Genomic DNA, 22,485 nt, shown 5'->3' with positions numbered 1-22,485 from the left:
AAGGTCACATAGCACAGTTCTCCACCCACACACTCAGGTGGTATTCCAGGCCAGGGTGGGTGCCAGGACACTGGGACCAGATATATGGAAATATATGTCTCTAACTCAGGCTGAAGGGGACTTGGGAGAGTCTCATCTCCTCCGGGGTTGGTCTGGATCCTGGCTGCAGTTTCTGATGAGAGCCAAATCTGCACATCAGCTACTGTCCTCAGCTTGTAAAAAGCATTGTCAGTTTTTAAAAAGCAACATTAGTGATCTTCCCCTCATCCAGTTGTTACTCCAAGCTTGAAGTAAAAACCTTTCAAATCACCTCCATTCCATGCATCACTACCTCTGTCCACCCAGCCCTCCCAGCCATGTATGATCCTCCTGGGTACAGAATCTTTTCCAGGGCAGTTCCTGCTACCTATGCCAACTCCTCTCATAGTTCCACTGTTTGGCCTTTCCAAATAAAGCATAACACACTAATAAATAAATAAATAAATAAATAAAGTCCACACATACTTTATTAAATCTCTACTTTACATGTGCCCAAGCTGAATGCCCAGTCTTCTGACAGATAGCCATAAGGTGATTCTACACTGACACCACCACTCCTCTCCTCCAGACTCTTCCTGGGCACTGCACCCGTGTGTTTCTGTGTTTCCATCTCCCGAGTGGCAGCAGTGAAGTTCGCAGGGCTTGGATGAATTTGCCCTCGAGTTACAACCTCACCTGACGGTGGCCATCCTTATTCTGTCCTGGCCCCTGCTGTTTTTTAGCAGAGCACAACCAAAGGTACACAAGCACAGGGAGAATTTGCCATCCACCCATGCCTTGCTCCTGGTTGAAGCAATCCCTGGGATTTACTTTGGCACAATCCCCATCTGTGTGCTTAGCACCCACTCTCCTAGACCACAGTCTGATGTAACAGGGGCACACCAGCCTTCAACCTAGCACTGACATTGCAGATAAACCTCGGGTTTAAAGCACTGTATGTCACTGATCTGGGAGCACATTTGAGTCTCCAAAATTAAAATGGGGTTTGAGTTCAAGTCTAAACTAGCTAGACAAAAAACAGAAAGACAACCAAAAGATAATAAAATTCTAAAGTTCTTCCCTTCCTCCAGGGAGGAAGTGGGACACTGGCATATGAAGTCCTGGGCTCATCCAGCTGGAGGCTGCAGGTCAGGAGTGAAATTTCAGTAAGAAGCAAATAATACCTAAAAAGTTCTACAGAAGAAGAACTACTGAGAAAAATCCACCGACATCACAAAGAGTTAATTTGTATCCAAATGTTTCTGATGATGCCCCAGTAAAAAATTGGGCCCCTGTACCAAATACAGTAACGAAGTACTCCTGCTGCCAGCAGCTGTGCTGCCTAAGGCAGACCAGCCCTCTCCCAGAGAAACACTAACAAGCCTTACAGAGCCTCGAAGCAGCTGCCTCTGGTTTGTAAGCCGTAAACACGGTCACCACCCCTTTCTCCCGCCCACATTCCAACCACGAGCAGTCCGATCTCCACCTTGGTTTTGAAGCCAAGGGAGGAACGGGCGTCTGGTCAGGGCAGGAGTTGCGAGCTACATTGGCTCTGGATGAGGGGGAGAAGGAAGACAGCTGGAGCAGGGGAGAAGGGGGTACTGAGGAGTAGCTAAGCTTTCCTTGGAGGAATTCGACCTGCAATCAGCTATGTGGAGGATCATATTCCTGTGGGGCTGCATCCTTCTCCTGCCTAGCACGGCTGGAATGCCTGCAATGCTGTAAGAACTTCACTGCTTTGCAAATGTGCTCTGGTCTGTGAGGGATCCTGGCGGGGGGCGGCAGTATGACAGAAATGGGGTAGAAGTCTTAAGGTGAGGAGTGTTTTGTGGAGAGGTATAATTTCTCACGTTCCCAAGGTTTTGCTTGGTTTCCATGTGCCCTTTCCCTACATTCCTCCTGCTAATTGGCTCTTCCTTTAGTGCCTTTGATGTAGACCATGTATTTCAGCAAGGACTCAGGCAGAACAACTCTGCCAGCTTTCTGCATGTGCTTAATTCTGACCTTCCAATATCTCCTGTCTCCTGCTGTGTTCCAGAATATGTTTCCTTTGGGCTAAGCTTTTCTTCCGAGAGTCATAGGTCACCATTTAATAGTTTAGCCAGCAAAGCTGAGTGTCTTTACAAAGTGAGCAAACATGAGCCCAAGTATCTGGTAGGGATGCTCTTGGTACAGCAGTGTGTTCAGTCAGGCTTGGCTGGCCATCTGCTCCCACCACGCCTTTTCTCAGACCTCTGTCAAGGACAATTCCCAGCACAGCTTCTCTTCATATACTTTGTCAGGAATGCAACTCCTGTTCCAGCACACACTGCTGTGATGTCCTGTGGCTTGTGAACTTGTTCTTGCTTTTTTGGAAGGCGTTTGCTTTTGCAGCCATGGCACAAGTGCAAACAGAAGCATGACTGTGCTTGAACAGTAGATGTTACAGTGGAAAATATGGCAGTGGGTTGTAGCTGGGATCCCTCCTGCTGCATGTGTGCACAAGCCTAGTTTTAAAAACCTTCTCCAGTGGGAGTACTTCCTCTAGGACATGTTCCATAGGCTGACAAGCTCCCACTCAAAAGATGTGCTTTACTGCTGTCTGCTTGCTGCTGTTACCTTCAGCGTGAAGCTTTGCTTTATGGAAATACCACTTGCTTCCATAGGTTGTCTGCTGTCCTGCCTGTATTCCAGTTTTTTTCATAGATTCATGATCCAGCTTGGGTCTTGGGACCCTTGGATGACAGCCCCAGAGATGTTCTTTCTTACTTTTACAGCTCAGAAGGCAAGGGCAAGGGATGAAATGTTAAAGGGGTGTATGAAAACGTTCCAGAGAAAAGGATCATTAAGAGCAAAGGCGGGGGGAGGGGGGATATGGGAGGTTTCAAGCAGTGAATTTTTAGTGTTCATCCCATCCTTTGGCACATGTGGCAGGAGGGAGGTGCCATGAGTCAGCTCAAGTAGGAAAAACAAAATGTTGGTGTGTATTTTGAGATCCTCAAGGCGGCTTGGCAGCACTCAAGTATGACAGCAGTCAAAGGCTCCCAGCCAGCAGGACTTTGACTCCCTCTCGCCAGAGTGCTGAGCTCCAGCTGAGAACTGCCAGCAGGTCACCTCCCTTCTTCCTGCTTTTCTGATATTTCCAGGCTCTGCCCTCTGCTTCCTGCAAAACATGCTGCTGGCTGAGCCTGTCCAAAGGCAGTGAGTGGGAGGAGTCAGTGATAAGAACCTTGAAATCTGCTTGAATGTTGGCTTTTTGTTGGTCCTAGATGCTACAGTACAGTAAAAGATGGGAGCAAACAAACTGTGAACAGCTTTTTGGTGTTATGGACGCAGATCAGAGTAGATGCAGAGATGGGAGAGCAAGTAGAGAGCAAAGAGGACAAGAGTGTCAGGAGCTGAAGTGAAGGTGCTCATGAGTCTCTGTGGCTGGGACATGAAGCTGGGACACGGGGTCCCTCACAGAGGGCATTGTTTCTGAGCCCAAGGGTAGTGGGAAAACCAGCCAACAAAACTGATGGTGATGATGTAGTGTGGTTCAGTGAAAACATTGAAGACTTGGGAAACCTGCAAGAAAGCCAAGCTGCTGCTGATCCCTTGGGTGACATGAAATAAGGTTCACCTTATTTTCACTTTCAATTTGTAAGGTAGTGACTTTATAACTTTATATGTGCATGCGGCGTATAGTGCTGCCTCACTGTCAATGTCTGCAGTACCTACAGATGAGAACAGTGTCATGTCCCACTGGTGACATGACAGCAGAGTGAAGAGACCAGAAGTCTGTTAGGAAGTACCTAAACACAGGTCAAAACCTGCCCTCTTAGAAAGTCAGTTTAACCTGACTTCTCTCTTCTCTCTTCTTTTTCTTTTCTTTTTTTTTTTTTTTTTTCAACAGAAACTATGCTGTGGCAATACCATCTCAGCTCTACTACCCATTCTCAGAGACAGTGTGTCTCCAGCTCAGCAGAGAGCAAGCAGTCCCGATCCATGTGTCAGTTACCTTGCAAAGCAGAGCTGGGAATGAGACTCTGATCGCTCAGTCCACCTCTCAGCTCCCCTTCTTCCATTGCACAAGCTTCCAGGTGAGGAAGATACTTTCAAGGGTTTTCACTAGGGTGGATATTGCATGAGTTCTGCTCTCGCTGGGCAGGAATGCAAAGAATTGTGTCTTCCCATAAGGACATCTTAACTGGCCAATAATCTTCTGCTTCAGCCTGCATAGGTCTGCCAGTGTCCTTTCTGCTATGTAGCCCCACTAATATTTTACTCTTCTGGAAAGCTTTTTGAAATGTTCTGTGAAGTCTTTCCAGGCAAGAAAAACTAGAGCAACCCAAAAGTTATATCATAATTGTTATTCCAAAAACCTTGGGATCAGTGAATGGGATCCAGCCTGAATGATGGTTACAACTATACCTGCAGGTCCCTCCTCCTGTTGGAAACCCTGATGAAGTGGCTTTTGTTGTTATCACAGTCTTGGAAGCCAACTTAGAGTTCCAGAAGAAACAGAAAGTCCTAATCAAGCATGCAGACAAGAAGACTTTTATCCAGACAGACAAGCCTGTGTACAAACCTGGACAGATTGGTATGGACAGAATGCCATGTCTTGTGAGAGAGAGAGTGGTCCTCAGGCCACAAAATGTGGGGGACTGTCTAGTCCTCTGAGCAGGACCTGCTCAGGAAGGGAGATGAGCCACAGGCTTCCTTCTAGGCTTTGAGAGGTTTGGGAATATCTCTCTCCTATGTCAGCATGGCGTATGCCACTGCGAACAGGGCTTGTGTGTTTTCCTTGATGCATGAGAAAAGATATAGAAGCCCCAGTGTTATACTCATGACTGCTCCAGTTAAAGTCATGACTGTCTGTCAGGGCTCTAAATCCCTCTCTTCCCCACAGACTTCCTCAGGTGAGGATTACACACCTACATGTCCCACCACTGCCTTTGCACAGCCCAGATCACCACAGGGTTCAGCTGTTTGCCCCATGCCTCTGCACACCTTCTGCTGGGATGACTTTCACTGCAGGCAAGACTGAGTGGCCCACCACAGGTCCAATGTCCAGAAAAATACTCTTTCCCACCAGCACAGCCAGTCTTCCCAGAAAGCCCCACACTGCCTCTCCTAACACTTTTTTTTTCTAGCAGGCTGCCAGCTCCTAGCAGGGCTTTGGGCATAGGCCCAGGAGTGGATGGCTCTATCTGCTGCCCTCATCCTCTCAGTGGAACATGTGTACACATCGTCCTTAGCCAAGTGTTCCTGTTATTTATTGAGAGACTTGATTTAATTTCAGCCAGTCCTGTTTTCCTTTTACTTTGTAGTCAAGTTGCGGATTGTGACCTTGGATCAGAACTTTATTGCCAGCAGTGAAACAGTAAGTCAAGAGGGAAGATACCTGAAGTCTGGAAATGTTATGAGCTGCCTGCATGTCTTCTAGATCAGTGCTTGGCCCAGCTAGGAGATGTGTGTACAGCTGGTCTCAAAATTCCTTTGGGTGTTTACAAAGAGTGTTGGGCACCACCTGCAAGACAGGAGCTGCTCATGGGTTATGGGCGGTTGCTTAGAAAAGACTGATGGATGGTTGGGGAATTAAAAAATACCAGGGAGGTGGATGGTAACTTACCTGAAAGCATCCAACCAGTAACTGTTGTTTTCTCCCCACAGCAGCGCCTGGTGGAACTGAAGGTAAAGCTCCCACTTTATTGAAAGTGATGAACTCTTCTCACCTTGGGGAAGACACAGGTTTGGAGATGGTGGTTGGGAAATATCGATGCAGAAAGTCAGTTAGCTCAGAATGAACGGGAGCAGTCCTCGACTGCTTGTCCTTCCTTCGTTCCATGTCCACAAAAGTTTGGCGGAGAATGTCACGACACTGATCACACAGGGATCCCTGCAGTAAATGATGGGTGCCACTGAAAACCAGCAAACCTTCCTAGAGTGGTTACTGGAATTCTAGACCCTCTAGCCTCTGAATTGAAGACTTGTGAAAATCCTGAAGTTTCCTTAAGGAGACTTTTATATTTACCATATAGAAAACAAACATTTCACCAGTTAGTGTTGTGACTGCACAGCTAGAAACACTTCCTAAAGCAGCTTTCAGGCTGCTGATTTTTAAGAACTGTTCAGTGTAATCACTGTGCTGAAGAAAGACACCTTAAAGGGGTGGTGGGGTTTGTAATACCCATGCAGAGAGGTCAGAGTCCCAACTAGCAATGGGCAGTAGTTAATATACATGTCACACCCAGCAAGGAGTCATTACATAAACACAGTTTCTGAGACATCTATGAAATACTTTATGCCAGTTTATGCAAACATAGCACTCTGATCCAGCTTCACCTTTTCCAACAGCAGTGACCACTTGTTCCACATTAAGCATGAACTCATCACAAAACTCGTACTGGTTGGGCAGTGTGGCTGTAGCAGAGTTCTGCACCCTGCCTTCCCAGAACCAGCAGTGGGAGAACACTGTCCTTCACGATTGGGCCTCAGTGGTTCCCCTGCTTGGAGTCCTGGACTCGTTTCCCCATTCTTTCCTGGGGATTCAAGATATCACTCCCCAGTAGCTCATGCCTTAGGCAGAATGTCTCCACAGTGACCTTGTGGTCTGTGCCAGCTCAGGTGATGACAGAGATCTCTAAAGAAGGACCACTTCTTTCTCTTATTGAGACAGGCAGGCAGTAAACAACAGTTTTGCAGCAGTCAGAGATGGCAGTGCCACCAGGGAACAATGATACGCTAGATTTACTTTGTCAATGAGACAGGGAGAGAAGTCCTTTCCTCTTTGAGCTTGGACTCACCTGAGCACTATAGCTATGCCATAGACCTGGGCTCTCAGGACAAGAGAATATGTGGTCAGATCACGCCCTGGTATCTTGGACATCCTGCAAAGGAGTCATTTTGCGCTGGAAAATAACTACTCTCTACTCCACTTGTGCAGGACCCCAAAGGGAACCGAATTGCACAGTGGCTGGATGTTACACCCGTGGGAGGCATTGTGGACCTGTCCTTCCCACTGGCTGCAGAAGCACCGCTCGGAGAGTACACCATCAGAATGCCTGGCCTTACATGTACCTTCAGGGTAGAGGAGTATGGTAAGGGTCTCGGGAAGCTGGTGGCAGCAGAGGAAGGTGTATTGCCAGCCTCCAGTGCCCCTCCACACACAGAGCTGGATGGGCCATGCAGCTGTGAACAGCTGTGCTGGTTGTGCTGTCTCCTGGGAAGTGCAGCTGCCTGCCCACAGGTGTAATCACTGACCTTCAGCCAGGCCCACCGGCTTTCTCCTCCCCCATGTCTTGCAGATGGTGCTGAGACAATGTCCCACAGCTGTGCTCTGGGGAGGAGACTGCCTATTCCTGTCCCATTCTCCTAGCTGGGCTGTTGGTGTATTCCTACCAGGCCATGTGCTAGAATGAAAGGAGAGATTTTTTTTTTTCTGTAAACAACCACTTTGGAAGGATTGGAGCAAATTAAGTCTTTCTATTCTCACTGAATTATCTTTCTCTTGCTTTCACACAGTGCTGCCCAAGTTCAGTGTCTCCATCCAGATGCCTCAGGTGGTCACCATCCTAGAGGAAAACTTCCCTCTCCACGTCTGTGGCATGTGAGCTGACTTATCGTGGCAGAAGGTGCATTTTTACTGGTTTGGAAAATGCACAGCCATCAATAACTGAGCTCAAAATGGTCTCTGCCAACCCTACCCTCCCCCCAAGAGTTGGTACCCTGTCATCCTTTGCTAAGCAATTCTCCTGGACTCTCACCTTTCTCCATATTCTCTCTCCCTACTTTCTCTGTGAGTCTGAAAGTGTGGCAGTGCATTCCCTCAATGTAGCATGTGCCCTACAACACAGCACCTCTGCTGTATTTGTTAGTGACAGTGTTGTAGGAATAATGGCTCGGCTTGTGGCCAACACAATGTCCCCTAGCCCTGCCTGGTCGGACTTAGTGTTGATGTGGAGAGAGCTCACCCACCACTGCCTTCTGTCTCAATCTGATGAGGCCATTTGTACTTCTTGGCCTCCTCCACTGAGCTGATGACCCATGAATATACTGCAGGCTGCTGGGCTGTAGAGCTGCAAACCACAGGGTAAAGCTGACATTCCTCACTCCTGAGCCAATGTTTCTGTGTAAGTCCTCTGTGCTCCCGTTGCCAGGTACACCTATGGGAAAGCAGTCCAGGGTAGCGTGAAGGCTGTGGTGTGCCGTAAACACATCCGCTATAACCGGAAGTCTTCCAAAGCCAAGCGCAGTATTTGTAAGGATTACACTGGCAAGGTGAGCACGGGAAACACCCTCCCCTCTTGCAAAAGGGAGGAAAGAGGGCAAAGAGACAGAACACTCTTTTGCCTTCATGATTGGTTAACAAATACAATTTCACATGCCCAGACAAATGATGATGGCTGCTTTTCCACTGAAGTGAATACTAAGATTTTCCACCGGAAGCACAGTGATAATTATGATTTCAATCTGGAGGCTGAGGCTTTTCTGAAAGAAAGTGGAACAGGTAATAAAAACTGATTCTACACTTTGTGGAAAATCTTCTATTACACATTCATAAAATGTACTTGTCTTTGGGTTTTTATCTGTAAGACAATTGAGTTCATCCTTCTTTTCTCCCCCTTCTTCAAGATGAGTCATCAAGACTGCTCTGGCAGTAATTTTATTTTGACAGAGATGGGCAAGAGCTGCTTTTTCTTGTCTTCTCATCACATTAAAAATGTGTACAGAGGTGGGCCAGGCCAGGTTCTCTTGTTCTTAAACCATATTTTAGGACAGTCCATTGGAATGAGATGTTATTCAGAGCAACTAGAGATAACCAAGGCCCTGACTGTGTACTGTTATTAGCTCCTCATTAGATTTATCTCCACATCCCAGATAGGGAGATAAGGTTTCTTATAATGTTCCTACTCTCACAAGATTTTGCAAAGCCTTCCTTTTCTTCCTGTGAAGAAAATGTTTCACAGCCCCTTGCCAGAAGCAGTGACACACATCCGCTTAACAAACAACTGCAGTGATTTCAGATGGGCACACAAGACAAGACATCAGACTGCGAACTGACATGGGAAAGGCTAGGAAAAATGCTGCCTTCTAGTGACTGCTGTGAGGAGGGAAGGAGAATGAAAGAGGACAATTATGAGTAGGACCATCTTAAAGTGGGAAAGAGTCTTTGAGAAGTATCTGACACAGACCTCCAGATAGACTGCTGTCATTCTATCATGTCAGAGTGTAGGAGGCACTATAGCTGAGTGCGTGTGTGTTAAATGACTCCTGAAGCTGCATGGAGAAACTGCAGTGCCCTATGAGTGATAGTCCACCCCTTAACTGAGTTTATCCAATCTTGATGCCTGCTTAGACACGATACCTGCATGTGCCTCCTGTCTTTCCTAGGGGTGGAGTTCAACACCACTGAAAACTGCAAGGTCACTTTTGATATCACAACTCTCCAGTTCTGGGGGACAAGCTACTACTATCAGCAAGGAGCTCCCTACTATGGAAATGTGAGTGAAAAGGGAAGAAACACGGAAAGGCCAGCAGCTGGGCCTAAGCAGGTGGTAGGCACAGAAGTGCCCAGGGGTGCCCTTGTTCTGAGCTGCTTAAAGTTGCCAGCACAATCCTCTGTCCCAGTCTCTCCTTTGATATATCTACCAAGAGGTTATCCCAAGGTGCGACTGCAGGATCTGTGGCTTTGCCAGATGAGATGGCCACTGCATAAATGGGGAAGGGTTGGAGAAGTTAAATATCACACTGAGAGTCCCTTTGCAGAGAGTAGACTGGGACTTCTGCTGGGATGTGGATTTTCAGTCCTGAGGCCTCCAACTCTGACTGTTCTCTGCATTGTTACAGCTGGAACTCAGAAGTGCCAATGGGACACACCTGAAGAACAAGAAGGTGATTCTTACGGTGTCCTATGGGAGCAGGAAGCAGACCAAGACCTACCTCACGGATGACACTGGGATGGCCTCCTTCGTCTTAGAGACATCAGCATGGGACAACAGCAGTAAAGTTATACTACAGGTTAGGAACCAGTTATTGCAGACCAGTCTGGAGCTAAGTAGGTAACTAGAATTGAAATACATTATAAGGGCAGATCTATGCTAATACTTTAGCCACATATACCTGGTTTAGCTTGGTGTAGTTGGTAGTAGACACCCTACGCTGGGATAGTTCAGAGCCCACTGTTTAGTCAGCCTTGGTTTTGGTGTATGAAGAGCTGTAGGAAATCCTCAGACACTTTTTTCTGTGCCACAGGCGAAATCCCAGCCGGAGGACTCAAACGGTCGAAACGTGAAGGTGTCTTACGGCACTGCATCGCTCCCACTGAGGGCCTTCTACTCCTCCAGCCGCAGCTCTGTGAGGATCCAACCCGTGCAGGCAGTGCCAGCCTGTGGGGATGTGCAGCAGGTCACTGTGCACTACCACATACTCGCCACAGAGCTGGGCCACCGGGCTGCCAAAGCACACTTCTACCACCTGGTGAGTGCGGGCAGCGCCAGCGAGGTCAGCTCTGAGCCCGGTCTGTGTCAGCACAGGGCCCTTTGCTGGCCCAGAAACGTGGAGCAGAGGCACTCTCAACCCTTTGTTCTGTTCATTACCCTTTAGGTTATGGCCAGAGGGTCCCTTGTGCATCATGGCCAAACAACAGTGCTTCTTGATCTACCATCAGGTAAGAGCATCTAACTCCCAGGAGCAGATTAAGGGATCCAACAAGAAAGTCTTTCCAGCCTAGATGGAGAAGGAGACAAAAGAGATCTGAGACTAACAGGAAACCACAGAGCTGGCACAAAAAAACCTGTAGGAAATATGCTATCTTTTTTCTGACTTTTAATTTCTTTTTTTTTTTCCTACTGATCAAATGATGAAACTGTCAGAGTTTATCTGACAAGCAGGAAATTGTCAGAGACTTCCAAGGTAACTTATGGAGTCTTTCTGGGCTCAGGTGGAAAGTAATTTCTCTTCCAAGTGCTCACTGTTGCCAAGGTGTGTCATTATATAAGGTCACTACTGTAAAAACCTCCATCCTGGCCTAGCTGTGGCCTCCCCAGAAGCAAGGCAGAATAGCTTTTGTGCAAGCATCTGTACAGAAGTATTACAGAGGAAGAGCACATTGCTGCTGTCATCCTTGGATTGAAAACTTCCTTGCACCTTGCCATACTTTTTCAATTTTTCCTTCTTCCTTCAGGTCAGTACAGTGGGGCTTTCAACATCACTCTGCCCATTGACCTCATTTCATCCATGGCTACCCTCTTTGTTTACATTGCCTTCCCTGAGGGACAAGTGGCAGCTGACACCCTCCGTCTGAAAGTGTCCAGCTGCTTCAGGAACCATGTAAGCAGTGCACAAAACAGAGAGGGGCAAGTAGGCTGGAGGGTGGCTAATGATCTGCAAACTGGCAGTAGATAAGCAGCAGAATCCATTAACCAGAGCTTCCCCTTTCCTTCATCTCTCAGTGTCTGCAGTCCCCCTTTCTTCTGTTGTTCCAGGTGAAGCTTGGCTTCTCAGACGCAGTGGCTCTCCCAGGATCGGCTGTCCGTCTCCATGTGCAGGCTGCGCCAGGCTCCCTGTGCAGCATCCGTGCAGTAGACAAAAGCGTCCTTCTCCTGAGGCCAGAGGCTGAGCTGTCCAGGGATAGTGTGAGTCACCTCACTGCTGACTGTTGCTGCCTAATAAGGCATGGTGGATATACCAACAAGTGCTTGAATGGGGACAGGTCATGGTTTAATGAGAAAAAAATGAAGGCCAACATCAAACACCAGCCAATATTTCCAGTGTCTACAGAGGGTTTATTCTGTTAGAATACCCCACTGTCATCCCCAGCTACAGCCTGAAATCACATCCTTATTAAACTTACAGTGCTTTTCCACAGTGGCAAGCAGAAGGCAAGAGACATCCATCTCCTGAACCGATTCATGACAGTGCTCTGAAAAAAAAGTCATGTTTAAAAAAATGCCAAACATGGGATAGGCTTCATGTCTTTGTTCCAGCTCACGTGAACCAGACAGTCCTTCCATTCACAGAGTGATCTCTAAGTGGTGTATTGGCAGTGGAAGGGTCCCTTTTCTCCTCTAGACCTTGGTCTAAGGACACCTGAATTGCCTCTTGACACTGTCTTGGTGGATCCAGGCTGCATCTTCAGTCAGACAAGAAGCTCTCCAATGTTCCCCACATGCAGGGAAGATGTCCTTAGTGTTTGCATTCAGTTCACAGGTACAATTATTAAGCTAGAAGTGGCCACAGCTATGCAGCCATACCCCAGAGGGGCTCATGTTCTTCTCTGGTGCTATATATCCAAAATTTGTGGACGTTCTCCATAAAATTCAAAACCTCTTGGGTGTGGCAAGCACATTTCTCTCTCTCTCAGGATTTTTCATAGAGGTACACAGAGAGAAAGAAAGATAAAACTATTTCTATTTCTGCTGCTTGTTTTTCTCATGTGGAATGTGCTTGGAGAATTGTTTACCTGGGGTGATTGCTTGATTGGATTCTGGTGAGGATTGTTTGAGTCTGGTGGCCAATCGGATCCACCCGTGTCTGGACTCTGGGGAACAGGGTCACGAGTTGTGAGTAGTTAGATATGATAGAGAAAGTAGCATGTAGTTTTTAGTATCCTCCTTTATATAGTATATTAATGTATTATAGCATAATTATAATAAAGAAATCATTCAGCCTTCTGAACTAAGTCAGACATCATCATTCTTCCCATTGGGTTCGCCGACATCTACAACACTTGGGGTTGGGTTTTTGTGACAGGCGGGACCTGAGCTCGGCCTCTGAGGTTACAGGAAATTTCTGGATAGAAATTAACATCTTCCTACCTCTCACACTGACCTGTACTGTTTTCATTCTCTCTCTACAGGTGTATAATATGTTCAGCTATGCTCAGGAGCAGCTCAGCACCCTCACAGATGTCTACAGTGACTACTGCACTATCCACAAGAGCCCGGGAATCACTGATGCCTCTCAGACAACCCTTTCACCAGGAATGATGTCACCATTCATGTACAACAGATACTCTTATGCAGTGTCCCAACCAGATGTTTATGAACTTCTGAAGGTAAATCTAATTTCCAGAAAGCCTGAAATATCAGAGCTGAGCACTTTTGTATCCCAGGCAGCACAGGTAGCTTCACAGATTGTCTTTCCTGTAAATGCTGGTGACTTCGTGATCTGAATTTGCCAAGCTTCTGAACTAAGAGATCAATGACACTCTATGCTCCCAGTATGATAAATTCCCATTGATCAGGCAGATTCCTAGAACCCAACTCCCCATTAGTACCCTTCAGAGTTTCTAGGGATTGGAAGCAGAGTGGATTGTCAGCCTGTGTCAGAAAAAAAACTGGAGATTAGAAAAGCAAAGCACCTGAGAGAAAAGGGGAACCCAGGGAAAGGAGAGAAAGAATAGTAGAAAGGAATGGCAGTGAAGGATAGAGAAAAGTCTGGGTTAGGGTGGGCAACAAACTGTGGTGCCAAAAAAATGACTTTGTGTACAGGCATGCACATGAAAGTGGTCACCCCCACAACCCTTTGGCATGAGGACCAGGCTCTGGGAGCAGTACAGCTCTGCCTTCTCTCCTGATACAAATTTGCAGGTTGTGCTGAGGTACAACAACACAGAGGAGCTGTGATATGCTGGGAGGAGGGGGAAGAGACAGATCCTTGGACACGCCAACACCTCCATGGAAATATACCTTCTTTTCTCCCCCTTCTTTCCTCCAGAATGCAGGTCTAACATTTTTAACCAGCCTTAAAATCAAGTCTCCAATTGAGTGCCGCACCCAGACCATTTTTGACTACAACTACATGTGTACATCTCGATTTTTCCTGTTTCTTTGGAGATCACGGGTAACATATAGGCTGCACATGGGCAGCTGAACATGCAGTGTACTTAGGAGCTGGGGGTGGCTTACACACATGAGTGGGAGGTTGTACAGGAGATGTGCTCCACAGGGAGAGGGGAAAGGCCCTGGCAGGAGTGTGTGCCCAGTGCACTGGAGGGGCACAGGGGTGGCTGCAGGGTTTGAACCTGTTTGGAAGCTTCACCTGGTGAGCAGGAAGATAATATGGTCAAGAAGGGAAATGGGGCATCTGGTCTCAGGAAAGAAAATCTGTTTGTAAGACTAGGAAAGGTCTTTCTGGAAACCAGAGAATGAACCAAGATTGGGCAGTATCTAGGCTTTTCTTCAGGGAATGAGAGCAAAACTGTGAGCAGGTAAAATGTCTTGTGGGGGAGCACACACATACTGGAATCCCCCTGGCCTCCTGGGTTGTCTTGTGGAAGACAGTAATGAAGTTGAGGGCATCTTGGTTGGCAAGGACAAGGGGGTTTGGGCTGGGAGTGGGAGGGAAGGAGAACTGAGCTTTTCCTGGCTGAGCTCTCTATCCTGGTTTCACAGTTGCTCTGCCTTTGAATGAATGCTTGTATTCCCAATAGCTTTTGATGAGCTGGCAGACTTGGAGAGCTTGTACCCAGAAGCAGATGCTGCTGTTGAAGCTGCTGAGGCAGAGCACACCGAGCTGGGCAGTGAGTCAGTGCCAGCACGAACCTGGTTCCCAGAGACTTTCATCTGGACTCTGGTTCCCATCAAGTGAGTAGTTATGGGCTGTGGCTCCACAGGGATAAGACTTTCTACCAGACACAGTCAAGAGAATGGGCAGGAGCAGAGACAGGTCATTATTGCCTTCTGCGCACAAAGTAAAAGAGGGGGGTATGAAGAAGTGAATAAGGACAATGGAGTTTTGGTTCAGTTCCTGTCTCCACTTGAGATTTTCCAAATGCTTCTGGGAATTTAACATCACACACTCTTGAAGGATGTAAGAGGCCTCCACAGATCCATAGCTCAACATTCTACACATGGCAGGTCCTGTTAGATCAAGTTGTAGTAAAGTACTCTGTATCCCCAAGGATGGAGATTCCTCAAATTGTGTTTCCATGTTTGACCATCCTCATGGTGTTTTCTTATGTCTGGTCAGAATCTCCCACATTCCAGCTGTGTGTTACCTTTTGTCCTGTCAATATGCACCTCAGAAGAGACATGTTCCATTGTCTCCACACATTCCCAATAGGAAGTGTGACACTATACTCCATGGCACAGACTGGGTGTATAACATGGGCCCCTGTGAGCCCTCTGTGCCCACATAAAAGAAGAATTTCAGGTGCAGCACTGCTCAGAAGCAAATTTTGGGTTGCATTTTCCTCTCAAGTCATTCCTTGCCCACCTATTTGCTATCCTTCCCATACCTCTGTCCTACTTGCCAGGAATCCCCATACCTTCACATGCACTTCCATTTCATAGTCTGAATTTCTGCATTAGTCTTCCTAAGAGAAATCTTTCCAGGGTGAGAACAACCTCTTCCACTCTGTTTTCTCCTCAGTGATTCAGGGGCTGCTGAGCTAGCTGTCACAGTACCTGACAGTATCACAGACTGGAGAGCCATGACCTTCTGCACCTCGGAGAGCCACGGCTTGGGAATCTCAGAGACCACCAGCCTGCGGAGCTTCAAGCCCTTCTTCGTGGAACCCACTTTGCCCTATTCTGTTTTCCAGGGAGAGTCATTTCCCCTGAAAGTCAAAGTCTTCAGCTACCTGAAGCAGTGCATGGCGGTGAGTGGCTCCCTCCAGGATAATTTGGAGCAGAGGAATGTGTGGGAACTACTTTACTAATAGAGACCCAAACAGAGGGGCTGCCTGCTTAGGCACTGGGCAAAATACACTGAAGAAGCTGTTCAATTTAGTTCCACACAGAGCCATCACTGACCAGTTTATCCCTCCCCAGAAGCCAAACCTTACAAATGTGGATTGCATGTTCATGGGACGCCTCTGGTGTCCCACAGATACTGCAACAGACCATCAACATACTCACCTCTGGCTTGTGGGATTGATTGTTATTTGAATCAAGGACCTGAATGGAAAAACACAGCAGCAACAGCAGCTCTGTAACCTGAACTCCCTTTTGTTTCACCTCTAGCTCCAGCTTAGCCTATTGGACTCCAGGGATTTTGAGTTTCTTCATGAAAATGTCAGGTTCAGTCTTTGCCTGTGCCCCGATTCAGCAAAAACATTTTCCTGGGACATGAAGGCTACAAAACTAGGTAAGGGGTCAAGGGAGAGGCAGAGGTGGGAAGCACTGGCAGAGCTGCTTGAGGACTTGAGGAAGCCAGAGCTGGGCTGGAAGGGAGACTGGCCCACTGTGCAAAGCATGAGTGAGCAGCCCGAGGCTGAGCAAACTAAAACATAGGCGTAGATGTGCCAACCGGCCTCTTGATGTTCTGATTTTAGGGAAGGTGAATTTCACTGTCACTGCTGAGGTGGTGGAGCAGGAAGATGTTTGCACGGAGCGTACAGCTGTTGTGCCGGAGTCCGGAGGGAAGGACACAGTGGTTAAACACCTGCTGGTGAAGGTCAGGCTGCACTGCAGGGTTCTGGCAAGGCTGGAGCTGGGTCAGGCTCAAGACAGTCTGGTGGGTGGCTCTGGGAAGGAAGAGTCAGCTGGGGAGGTGGGCACATTTCTCAGGGAGATTGGTCAAGGAGCGATTCTGAGGGTGGATTGGACTGGAGCTCCTCCACTGGATGGGACAGAAATGTCAGAACTGCTTGCTGGCAGGGCAATGGGGTCAAAGGCCATGCAGCAGCTGAGAAACCTGTTTCCCAGTACAACCTCACTGTTGGCATGGATACCTCTGCTGTCTATGTGAAGCCCTTTGCCAAGGCCCACAAGGATGGAAAAGGTGCTTGCACAAAGGTGGGGTGCTGCACAGCTGCTCTCTGATTTTACCTCTCCCTTCTGAGCTGACCAGCCTTTTCCCCACCAGGCAGAGGGGCAGCTGGAGGAAAAGACCCACACCTCACTCCTGTGCCCTGAAGGTAGGTGCAGAGACCCTCAATTACTATCTTACTGGGGCTGTGCTTGTGCACAGAACAAAGAGATCAGATGGAAGCAGTGTGGTGTTTGAACAACTCTAGGACTCTCTGGAGGTGTGTAGGAAGCAGAAAGTCAGGGATCTTGGAGCTTTTATGGGTAGGCAAAGCCATTCAGCCCTACCCAGTAGTAAAAGCTCCTGGCAACATCAAGCCACTGCCTAACCACATCACAGACCCTCATCAATGGGTGGCTGGATCTCTGTGTCATCCTCTCTTTTGAATGATGATTTCACCAACTGATGAGATGATCCCAGACCTGTTTACACCATCTCCTGGGGGACACTGTGACTCTGCCATCTTCCTCATGCCTGTTGTTCTGATGTTTTTGCCATTTGCAGGAACTTTGGCTTCAGAGACAATCTCTTTCACTATGCCAGAGAACATTGTCCTTGGGTCAGAGAGAGCCCACATCTCTTTCTTAGGTGAGTTTTTAGAAGAGTCTTGGGAAGTAATATTTTCCCCTACATGTCTTCTGGTGCCACTGTGTCTTCTTTAGCAAACAAAGTAATGAAAGGGAATATGTACAGCAAGGTATGGTACTGTCTTCCAGAGCAATATCCTATCTCTCCTATACAAGTGGCACTGCATGGATGTATAATTTCACCAAGCCAGGGGAAAGACAGCCAAGTACCATATCACTGTTCCTACAGTCTCTAGACATCACGTGAGCAGATGTGACCTGAGATCAGTCTTAGCAGGTTACCTGGAGAATCTGTGAGACCAGAGTTGTTTTACACGCAAGAATGTGTATGGCTCCCAAAGCTGTGGTTCTGTCCTACAGGTGACATTATGGGAACAGCACTGGACAACATAGATGAGCTTCTCCAGATGTCCAGTGGCTGTGGTGAGCAGAACATGGTTCATTTTGCCCCAAATGTCTTTATCACACGATACCTTGAAGAAACAGGACAGCTGACTCCAGAAATCAAACAGAAGGCAATTGGCTATCTGGAAAGCGGTGAGTGAATTCCTACTTGTTAAGCTGGTGATGTCCACTACAGTACTTGTGTGGAAGGAGCCTCAGCAGAGGCCTGGTGCTGAGTAGGATTTGTGCAGCATCACTTGCCTGGCATTGTGGTAATTGCAGCAGTGTAAATCAGGTTAGAGCATGTCAACGGAACAAGCAGTACACAGCACCCCTCTGCTAAATTCCTCAGAGATAATGCTCTCTGTAATGATCAGCAGGATTGGTGGGGCAGGTTGGCTCCTGGAGAACAGGACAGGCACACAGCATCTTCACTACCCCCAGCCTCTTCCTGCAGGATATCAGCAGCAGCTCCTGTACAAGCACACAGACGGTTCATACAGTGCCTTTGGGGAAGGAAGTGAGCCAGGAAACACTTGGTAAGCAACGATATCCAGACATAACTGAGGAACAACAAACAGTTTGACCTGGTCAGGCTCGAGCTGGCTTGGATTTTGGTCTGGGGAATCTGAGGCAGTCTGAAGGTGTAGAGTTTTGAACAGAAATTGCTCTTGAGACCTTTTGGAAGGTGTCATGGCTTAAGCCCAGATGGAAATTAAGCACCACACAGCTGTTCGCTCAACACCATCCTCATGCCAAATCCAAAACATGGCACTGTAACAGCTACTGAGAAGAAATAAACTCCACTCTAGCTGAAACCAGAGCAATATCCATTTCTTACTCCATAACATTTATGTCATGCCAGGTTTCACACTCCCCAGTATGCTATCACTTTTCCTATTTATCTGTTTTGATAAATATACAAAATCTTCCTCTTAGTCTATGGAACACCTCTGTCAAATGTGACAATGAACTAACCTGAAGTACCCCTGTTGGATTGTTTGTTCTTGGGCACCCCAAACGAGACTGATTCTGAAAACTTGGCAGCAAAGGCATCTTCTTTACAGGTTTTCAGAATGCTTGGTGCCCAAACAGGATTTGGAATAGCTTTGAGTAAGCTCACTAAATGTCAGCTCTTCAGGGCAACAAAGTACCCTGTTGGAATTAGCAGAGCTCTGAAGGTCTGAAAAATTGAATTTTTTCTTTCTTGCCGCACATGGCTCTGACCTCAAGCTTCTTGAGCTCATGTGCATTGCTTCCAGTTCTCCATCTGCACAGGGGCTGTGGCCTGCTGGTATTTTTACAGGGAGAATGTAGTAGAAGACACAGAGACTCCTGTCTCCTCTTGGAGACATGCATCAAGTGACAATTCAGTTCTATATCTTTCTTCCTTCCTTGGCTCTAGGCTTACTGCTCTTGTCCTGAAGACCTTCAGCCAAGCCCGGGACTTCATCCACATAGATGAACAAAATATAAAGGATGCTGCCAGTGCACTGATTAAAAGTCAGACTCCATCTGGCTGCTTCAAGAGTGTGGGGAAGCTCTTCAACAATGGTCTGATGGTATGATATGTCCTGGTGGTTCATTAGGTACCTCAGAGCTCCTTCACTTTCTGGTCCAGTTTGGGTGCCAAGAGCAAATGAACTCTGTTGCAGGAGGAAGGCTCTGAAGTGCCCAGAGTCACCCTTGGGTGACTCTCAGGGTTGCCTAGTCACTGTGGCACTTTTTCAAGTTATGAATGATGAAGGTTTGCATTTGATGTGCACTTGGGAACTGAAACAGTGCCCTGCCCTACCTCCATCTCAAGGGCTAACACTCACCACCTTGCAGCGGGATTGTGGGAACATCACTTTCCCCTGGCTTTGAAATCTGCTACTGAAAATCATACATTTGGGAGGAGAAAGGGGAATGTGCTAGCAGAGGGAGGGAATCAGCTACCCAGAAGAGATTGGGGAATCCTGGCAGAGAGCTGCTCTGGTAAGCAGGACCTTTAAAAGTGGATACCAGTCCTGTCACTTCCTTAGGAGAAGGAATAGGACCAGCACTGTTGCCTATGCTGGCATTTGCTAGGGGACCAGAAGGCACTGGAAAACTTTCCCCTCTCCCTTCTCATAGCATCCCTCATCTGTGTTTTGTGGTGTCTGCAGGGTGCAGTGGAGGAAGGCCTGGGGCTGAGCTCTGTGATCGTGATAGCTCTCATACACTCAGGGATGCCTCACTCCGTGAGTATCGGCAGCAGGAGAGGGCTGTGTGCGCAGCCTCTCACAGGCACTGCCTGGGCTCTGCCTTCGGTTTCCACCCTGCATTCCCTTCCCAAACACCCTTCCCGTAAAGAGAGTGCTTTCAATTGTATCCTAGGACCCGGTTGTGGGGAAAGCTCTGAAGTGTATAAGAGACCTGGTCCATGCTGATACTGGCAGTCCCAACCTCTACAGCCTGGCACTGGCTGCAAACGCCTTTGCAGTGGCAGGGGACAAAGCCCTCAGGCAGAAAATCCTCAAAATATTGGATAAGGCTGCCATAATATCAGGTACCACAGACTCCGGGGCAGGAAGGAGGGCCACTGGCAGAACTGTGTGGAAATCCCTGGGTTGAACAACCATGGGAATGAAGGGCAGGAGTAGGGGAGGGCGAGTACTGCCAGAGCTTTGTGGGGAGTCTAAGGCTTGGCTATCCAAGCCTCAGTTTGCCAAGCTGTCCCAGGTAATATCTACACTGTGAGACAGATTGTCTCTATGGATCATCTCACAGTCCTGGCCTCCCAGTCACCCGAACCAGGGGAGCTTCACAAATATTGTGTAGCTCCTCCCCAGCCTGCAGGCCTAAGGTTTTGATGGGAAAAGCAGGGTGTGGGGAGCAAATAGGGAAATATGCATGTATATCTTGTCCAACTGTATTATGTCCAATGTACATGTTTGTTTAGTACCTATATACAGGGGCTAAGTCAAACTCCAGGGTCACTAAATATAGCTACACACTCCATAAATGTTCCCACTCCACCTCTAGATGACCAGATATTCTGGAGTCAACAGTCCAAACAGGAAGAAGATTCCCTATCTTGGTATCGGGCTCCATCTGTTGATGTGGAATTGACATCTAGTATCCTCATGGCTCATCTTACAAAGTCAAGTTTGTCATCAGATGAAATCAAAAAGGCATCCAAGATTGTGTCTTGGCTCACCAAGCAACAAAACCCATATGGAGGCTTTGCTTCAACCCAGGTAATCCCCTTGAGCCATCATCATCAGATTTGATGCTGGTTTTTTGAGAGCAGTGGGTTCAATAGTAAAAAAAAAAAAAAATTAATAAATTAAAAAAGGATGTATGGATTTACAGGTCCTGGGAGTTATGGATAATCCCATGCTAAAAGCCAAAGGGAAAAGCTCAACCCTTATTGTGCTATAGCTGCAGTATGTGGGAGGAAAAGGCTAAGGACTGGGCATGCATAGGAAGCAGGAATCCTACTTTTCCTGATGTTTTTCTTTTTCCTCAGGACACGGTTGCTGCTCTGGAAGCCCTAGCCCTGTACGCAACCAACATCTTCAGCAAGGATAGCCCTGATCTTCAGGTTTCTCTCACTTCCAAGGGGTTCAGCCAAAACTTCCGAGTAGACAAAAGCAATCGCCTCCTGCTGCAGACAGTGGAGCTGCCAGCAATTCCCCAAGATTATACCCTGCGTGTGCAGGGCCATGGGTGTCTTTTCCTGCAGGTAAGCCCAGCCAGGAATAAGAAGGGTGTCTGGTGAAAAGCCTTGAAAGTCAGAGAACATGTTACCTTGCCACTTAGCCAACCATGAAAACAAACTGCTGTAGTAACTTGCAAGAATCTGGGCTTCAAGGCTGGTGGGGGTAGCTGTGATCCAAAAGGAAGGTAACATCTATTCCCCAGATGAAATCTGGATCATCTCCATCCACCTAGAGCAGCTTCTCTCCTCCAAGAAATCCACCTGGAACAGTGCACTACTACAGAACCTCTGCTTCTGCCACATGGTTTTCTCTTACACCAATACAAGACAGCAAACAGTAGCTGAGTCTAGACAAGAATACTCTCCAGAAAAAAAAAAAAAAAAAAACCTGCTATTCTCTGCCATCCAGCTTCTTTCTGTCCTGGCAGGCCATCCTGAGGTACCACATCCCTCCACTGAGGAGCGAGGCCACCTTTGCCGTATCCGTGCAGACGGAGTGCACCGTGCCCGACGCCACCCAGTTCCCTGTCACCATCCATGCTCGGTAGGAGACACTCAGTTGCCCCTTTCCTCCCCTGTGCTGAGAGACTTCTGGCACCACACCAGTCTCTTGCTGGCAGGGCTCCCCTTCACTCATGGGGTCCAAGTGCTGAGGTGACCCCACTGTGCTCTCCCCAGCTGGGTGAGGCACAAGGCCCCAGACGGGTGGCTGAGGCTGTAGTCCTGTCTTGTCCCATGCCCCTCACCACAAATTCTCCCAAGGTCTGTGGGTATCCGCCCCTTCTAGGATTAGATCTCAAAACACTAATGATGTGATGGTCCTGTGGGACTCCTTAGTGTTCCCTCCTCTGCTCCCGGTTGACTGTCACACCACTCTCCTCTGCTGTACTCCTGCCTCTCTCTTGCCAAGAGAACAGGCATAGGATGTGATATTCCCTGCCATGCCTAAAGAAGGTAACACCAGACGGCTTCCAAGGAACTTATTCTCCTTGGCACAATTAAAAGTGAGATCAAGGGAAGCACAAAGATTTATTACAGTGCAGAAAGAGGTATGCTTACAGGAGAAACACTGGAAAGAAAGGCACATTCCTCCAC

General features: G+C 47.8%; 1 protein-coding gene across 3 annotated transcripts in view; it reads left to right on the top strand.

Moving 5' to 3' along the window:
• Nucleotides 1-1,561: 1,561 nt before the first annotated feature.
• LOC128783644 (alpha-2-macroglobulin-like protein 1) overlaps nt 1,562-22,485 on the top strand; it is a 24,750-nt gene continuing 3,826 nt past the window's right edge. Inside the window, exons 1-31 of one of the 3 annotated variants that reach the window (XM_053934586.1) lie at nt 1,562-1,739; nt 3,893-4,079; nt 4,417-4,579; nt 5,310-5,362; nt 5,656-5,673; nt 6,926-7,079; nt 7,504-7,588; nt 8,139-8,259; nt 8,371-8,488; nt 9,373-9,482; nt 9,829-9,999; nt 10,234-10,458; nt 10,585-10,648; nt 11,165-11,310; nt 11,466-11,615; nt 12,839-13,036; nt 13,699-13,786; nt 14,414-14,567; nt 15,355-15,583; nt 15,948-16,071; nt 16,259-16,380; nt 16,792-16,843; nt 17,239-17,322; nt 17,682-17,858; nt 18,163-18,244; nt 19,111-19,267; nt 19,853-19,927; nt 20,064-20,235; nt 20,712-20,926; nt 21,199-21,414; nt 21,819-21,934. In XM_053934586.1, coding sequence (XP_053790561.1) covers nt 1,669-1,739; nt 3,893-4,079; nt 4,417-4,579; nt 5,310-5,362; nt 5,656-5,673; nt 6,926-7,079; nt 7,504-7,588; nt 8,139-8,259; nt 8,371-8,488; nt 9,373-9,482; nt 9,829-9,999; nt 10,234-10,458; nt 10,585-10,648; nt 11,165-11,310; nt 11,466-11,615; nt 12,839-13,036; nt 13,699-13,786; nt 14,414-14,567; nt 15,355-15,583; nt 15,948-16,071; nt 16,259-16,380; nt 16,792-16,843; nt 17,239-17,322; nt 17,682-17,858; nt 18,163-18,244; nt 19,111-19,267; nt 19,853-19,927; nt 20,064-20,235; nt 20,712-20,926; nt 21,199-21,414; nt 21,819-21,934 — 4,097 coding nt within the window. In that variant the 5' untranslated portion in view covers nt 1,562-1,668. Of the gene's footprint in view, nt 1,740-3,892; nt 4,080-4,416; nt 4,580-5,309; nt 5,363-5,652; nt 5,674-6,925; nt 7,080-7,503; nt 7,589-8,138; nt 8,260-8,370; nt 8,489-9,372; nt 9,483-9,828; nt 10,000-10,233; nt 10,459-10,584; nt 10,649-11,164; nt 11,311-11,465; nt 11,616-12,838; nt 13,037-13,698; nt 13,787-14,413; nt 14,568-15,354; nt 15,584-15,947; nt 16,072-16,258; nt 16,381-16,791; nt 16,844-17,238; nt 17,323-17,681; nt 17,859-18,162; nt 18,245-19,110; nt 19,268-19,852; nt 19,928-20,063; nt 20,236-20,711; nt 20,927-21,198; nt 21,415-21,818; nt 21,935-22,485 lie in introns of those variants that run through there. The other 2 variants (XM_053934585.1, XM_053934587.1) reach the window with 2 other exon arrangements.

Source organism: Vidua chalybeata, chromosome 2 (assembly GCF_026979565.1).
Source record: "Vidua chalybeata isolate OUT-0048 chromosome 2, bVidCha1 merged haplotype, whole genome shotgun sequence".
Lineage (NCBI taxonomy): Eukaryota > Metazoa > Chordata > Aves > Passeriformes > Viduidae > Vidua > Vidua chalybeata.
Note: the sequence above shows the minus strand (reverse complement) of the source record. Positions and strands in the feature narration are given on the sequence as shown.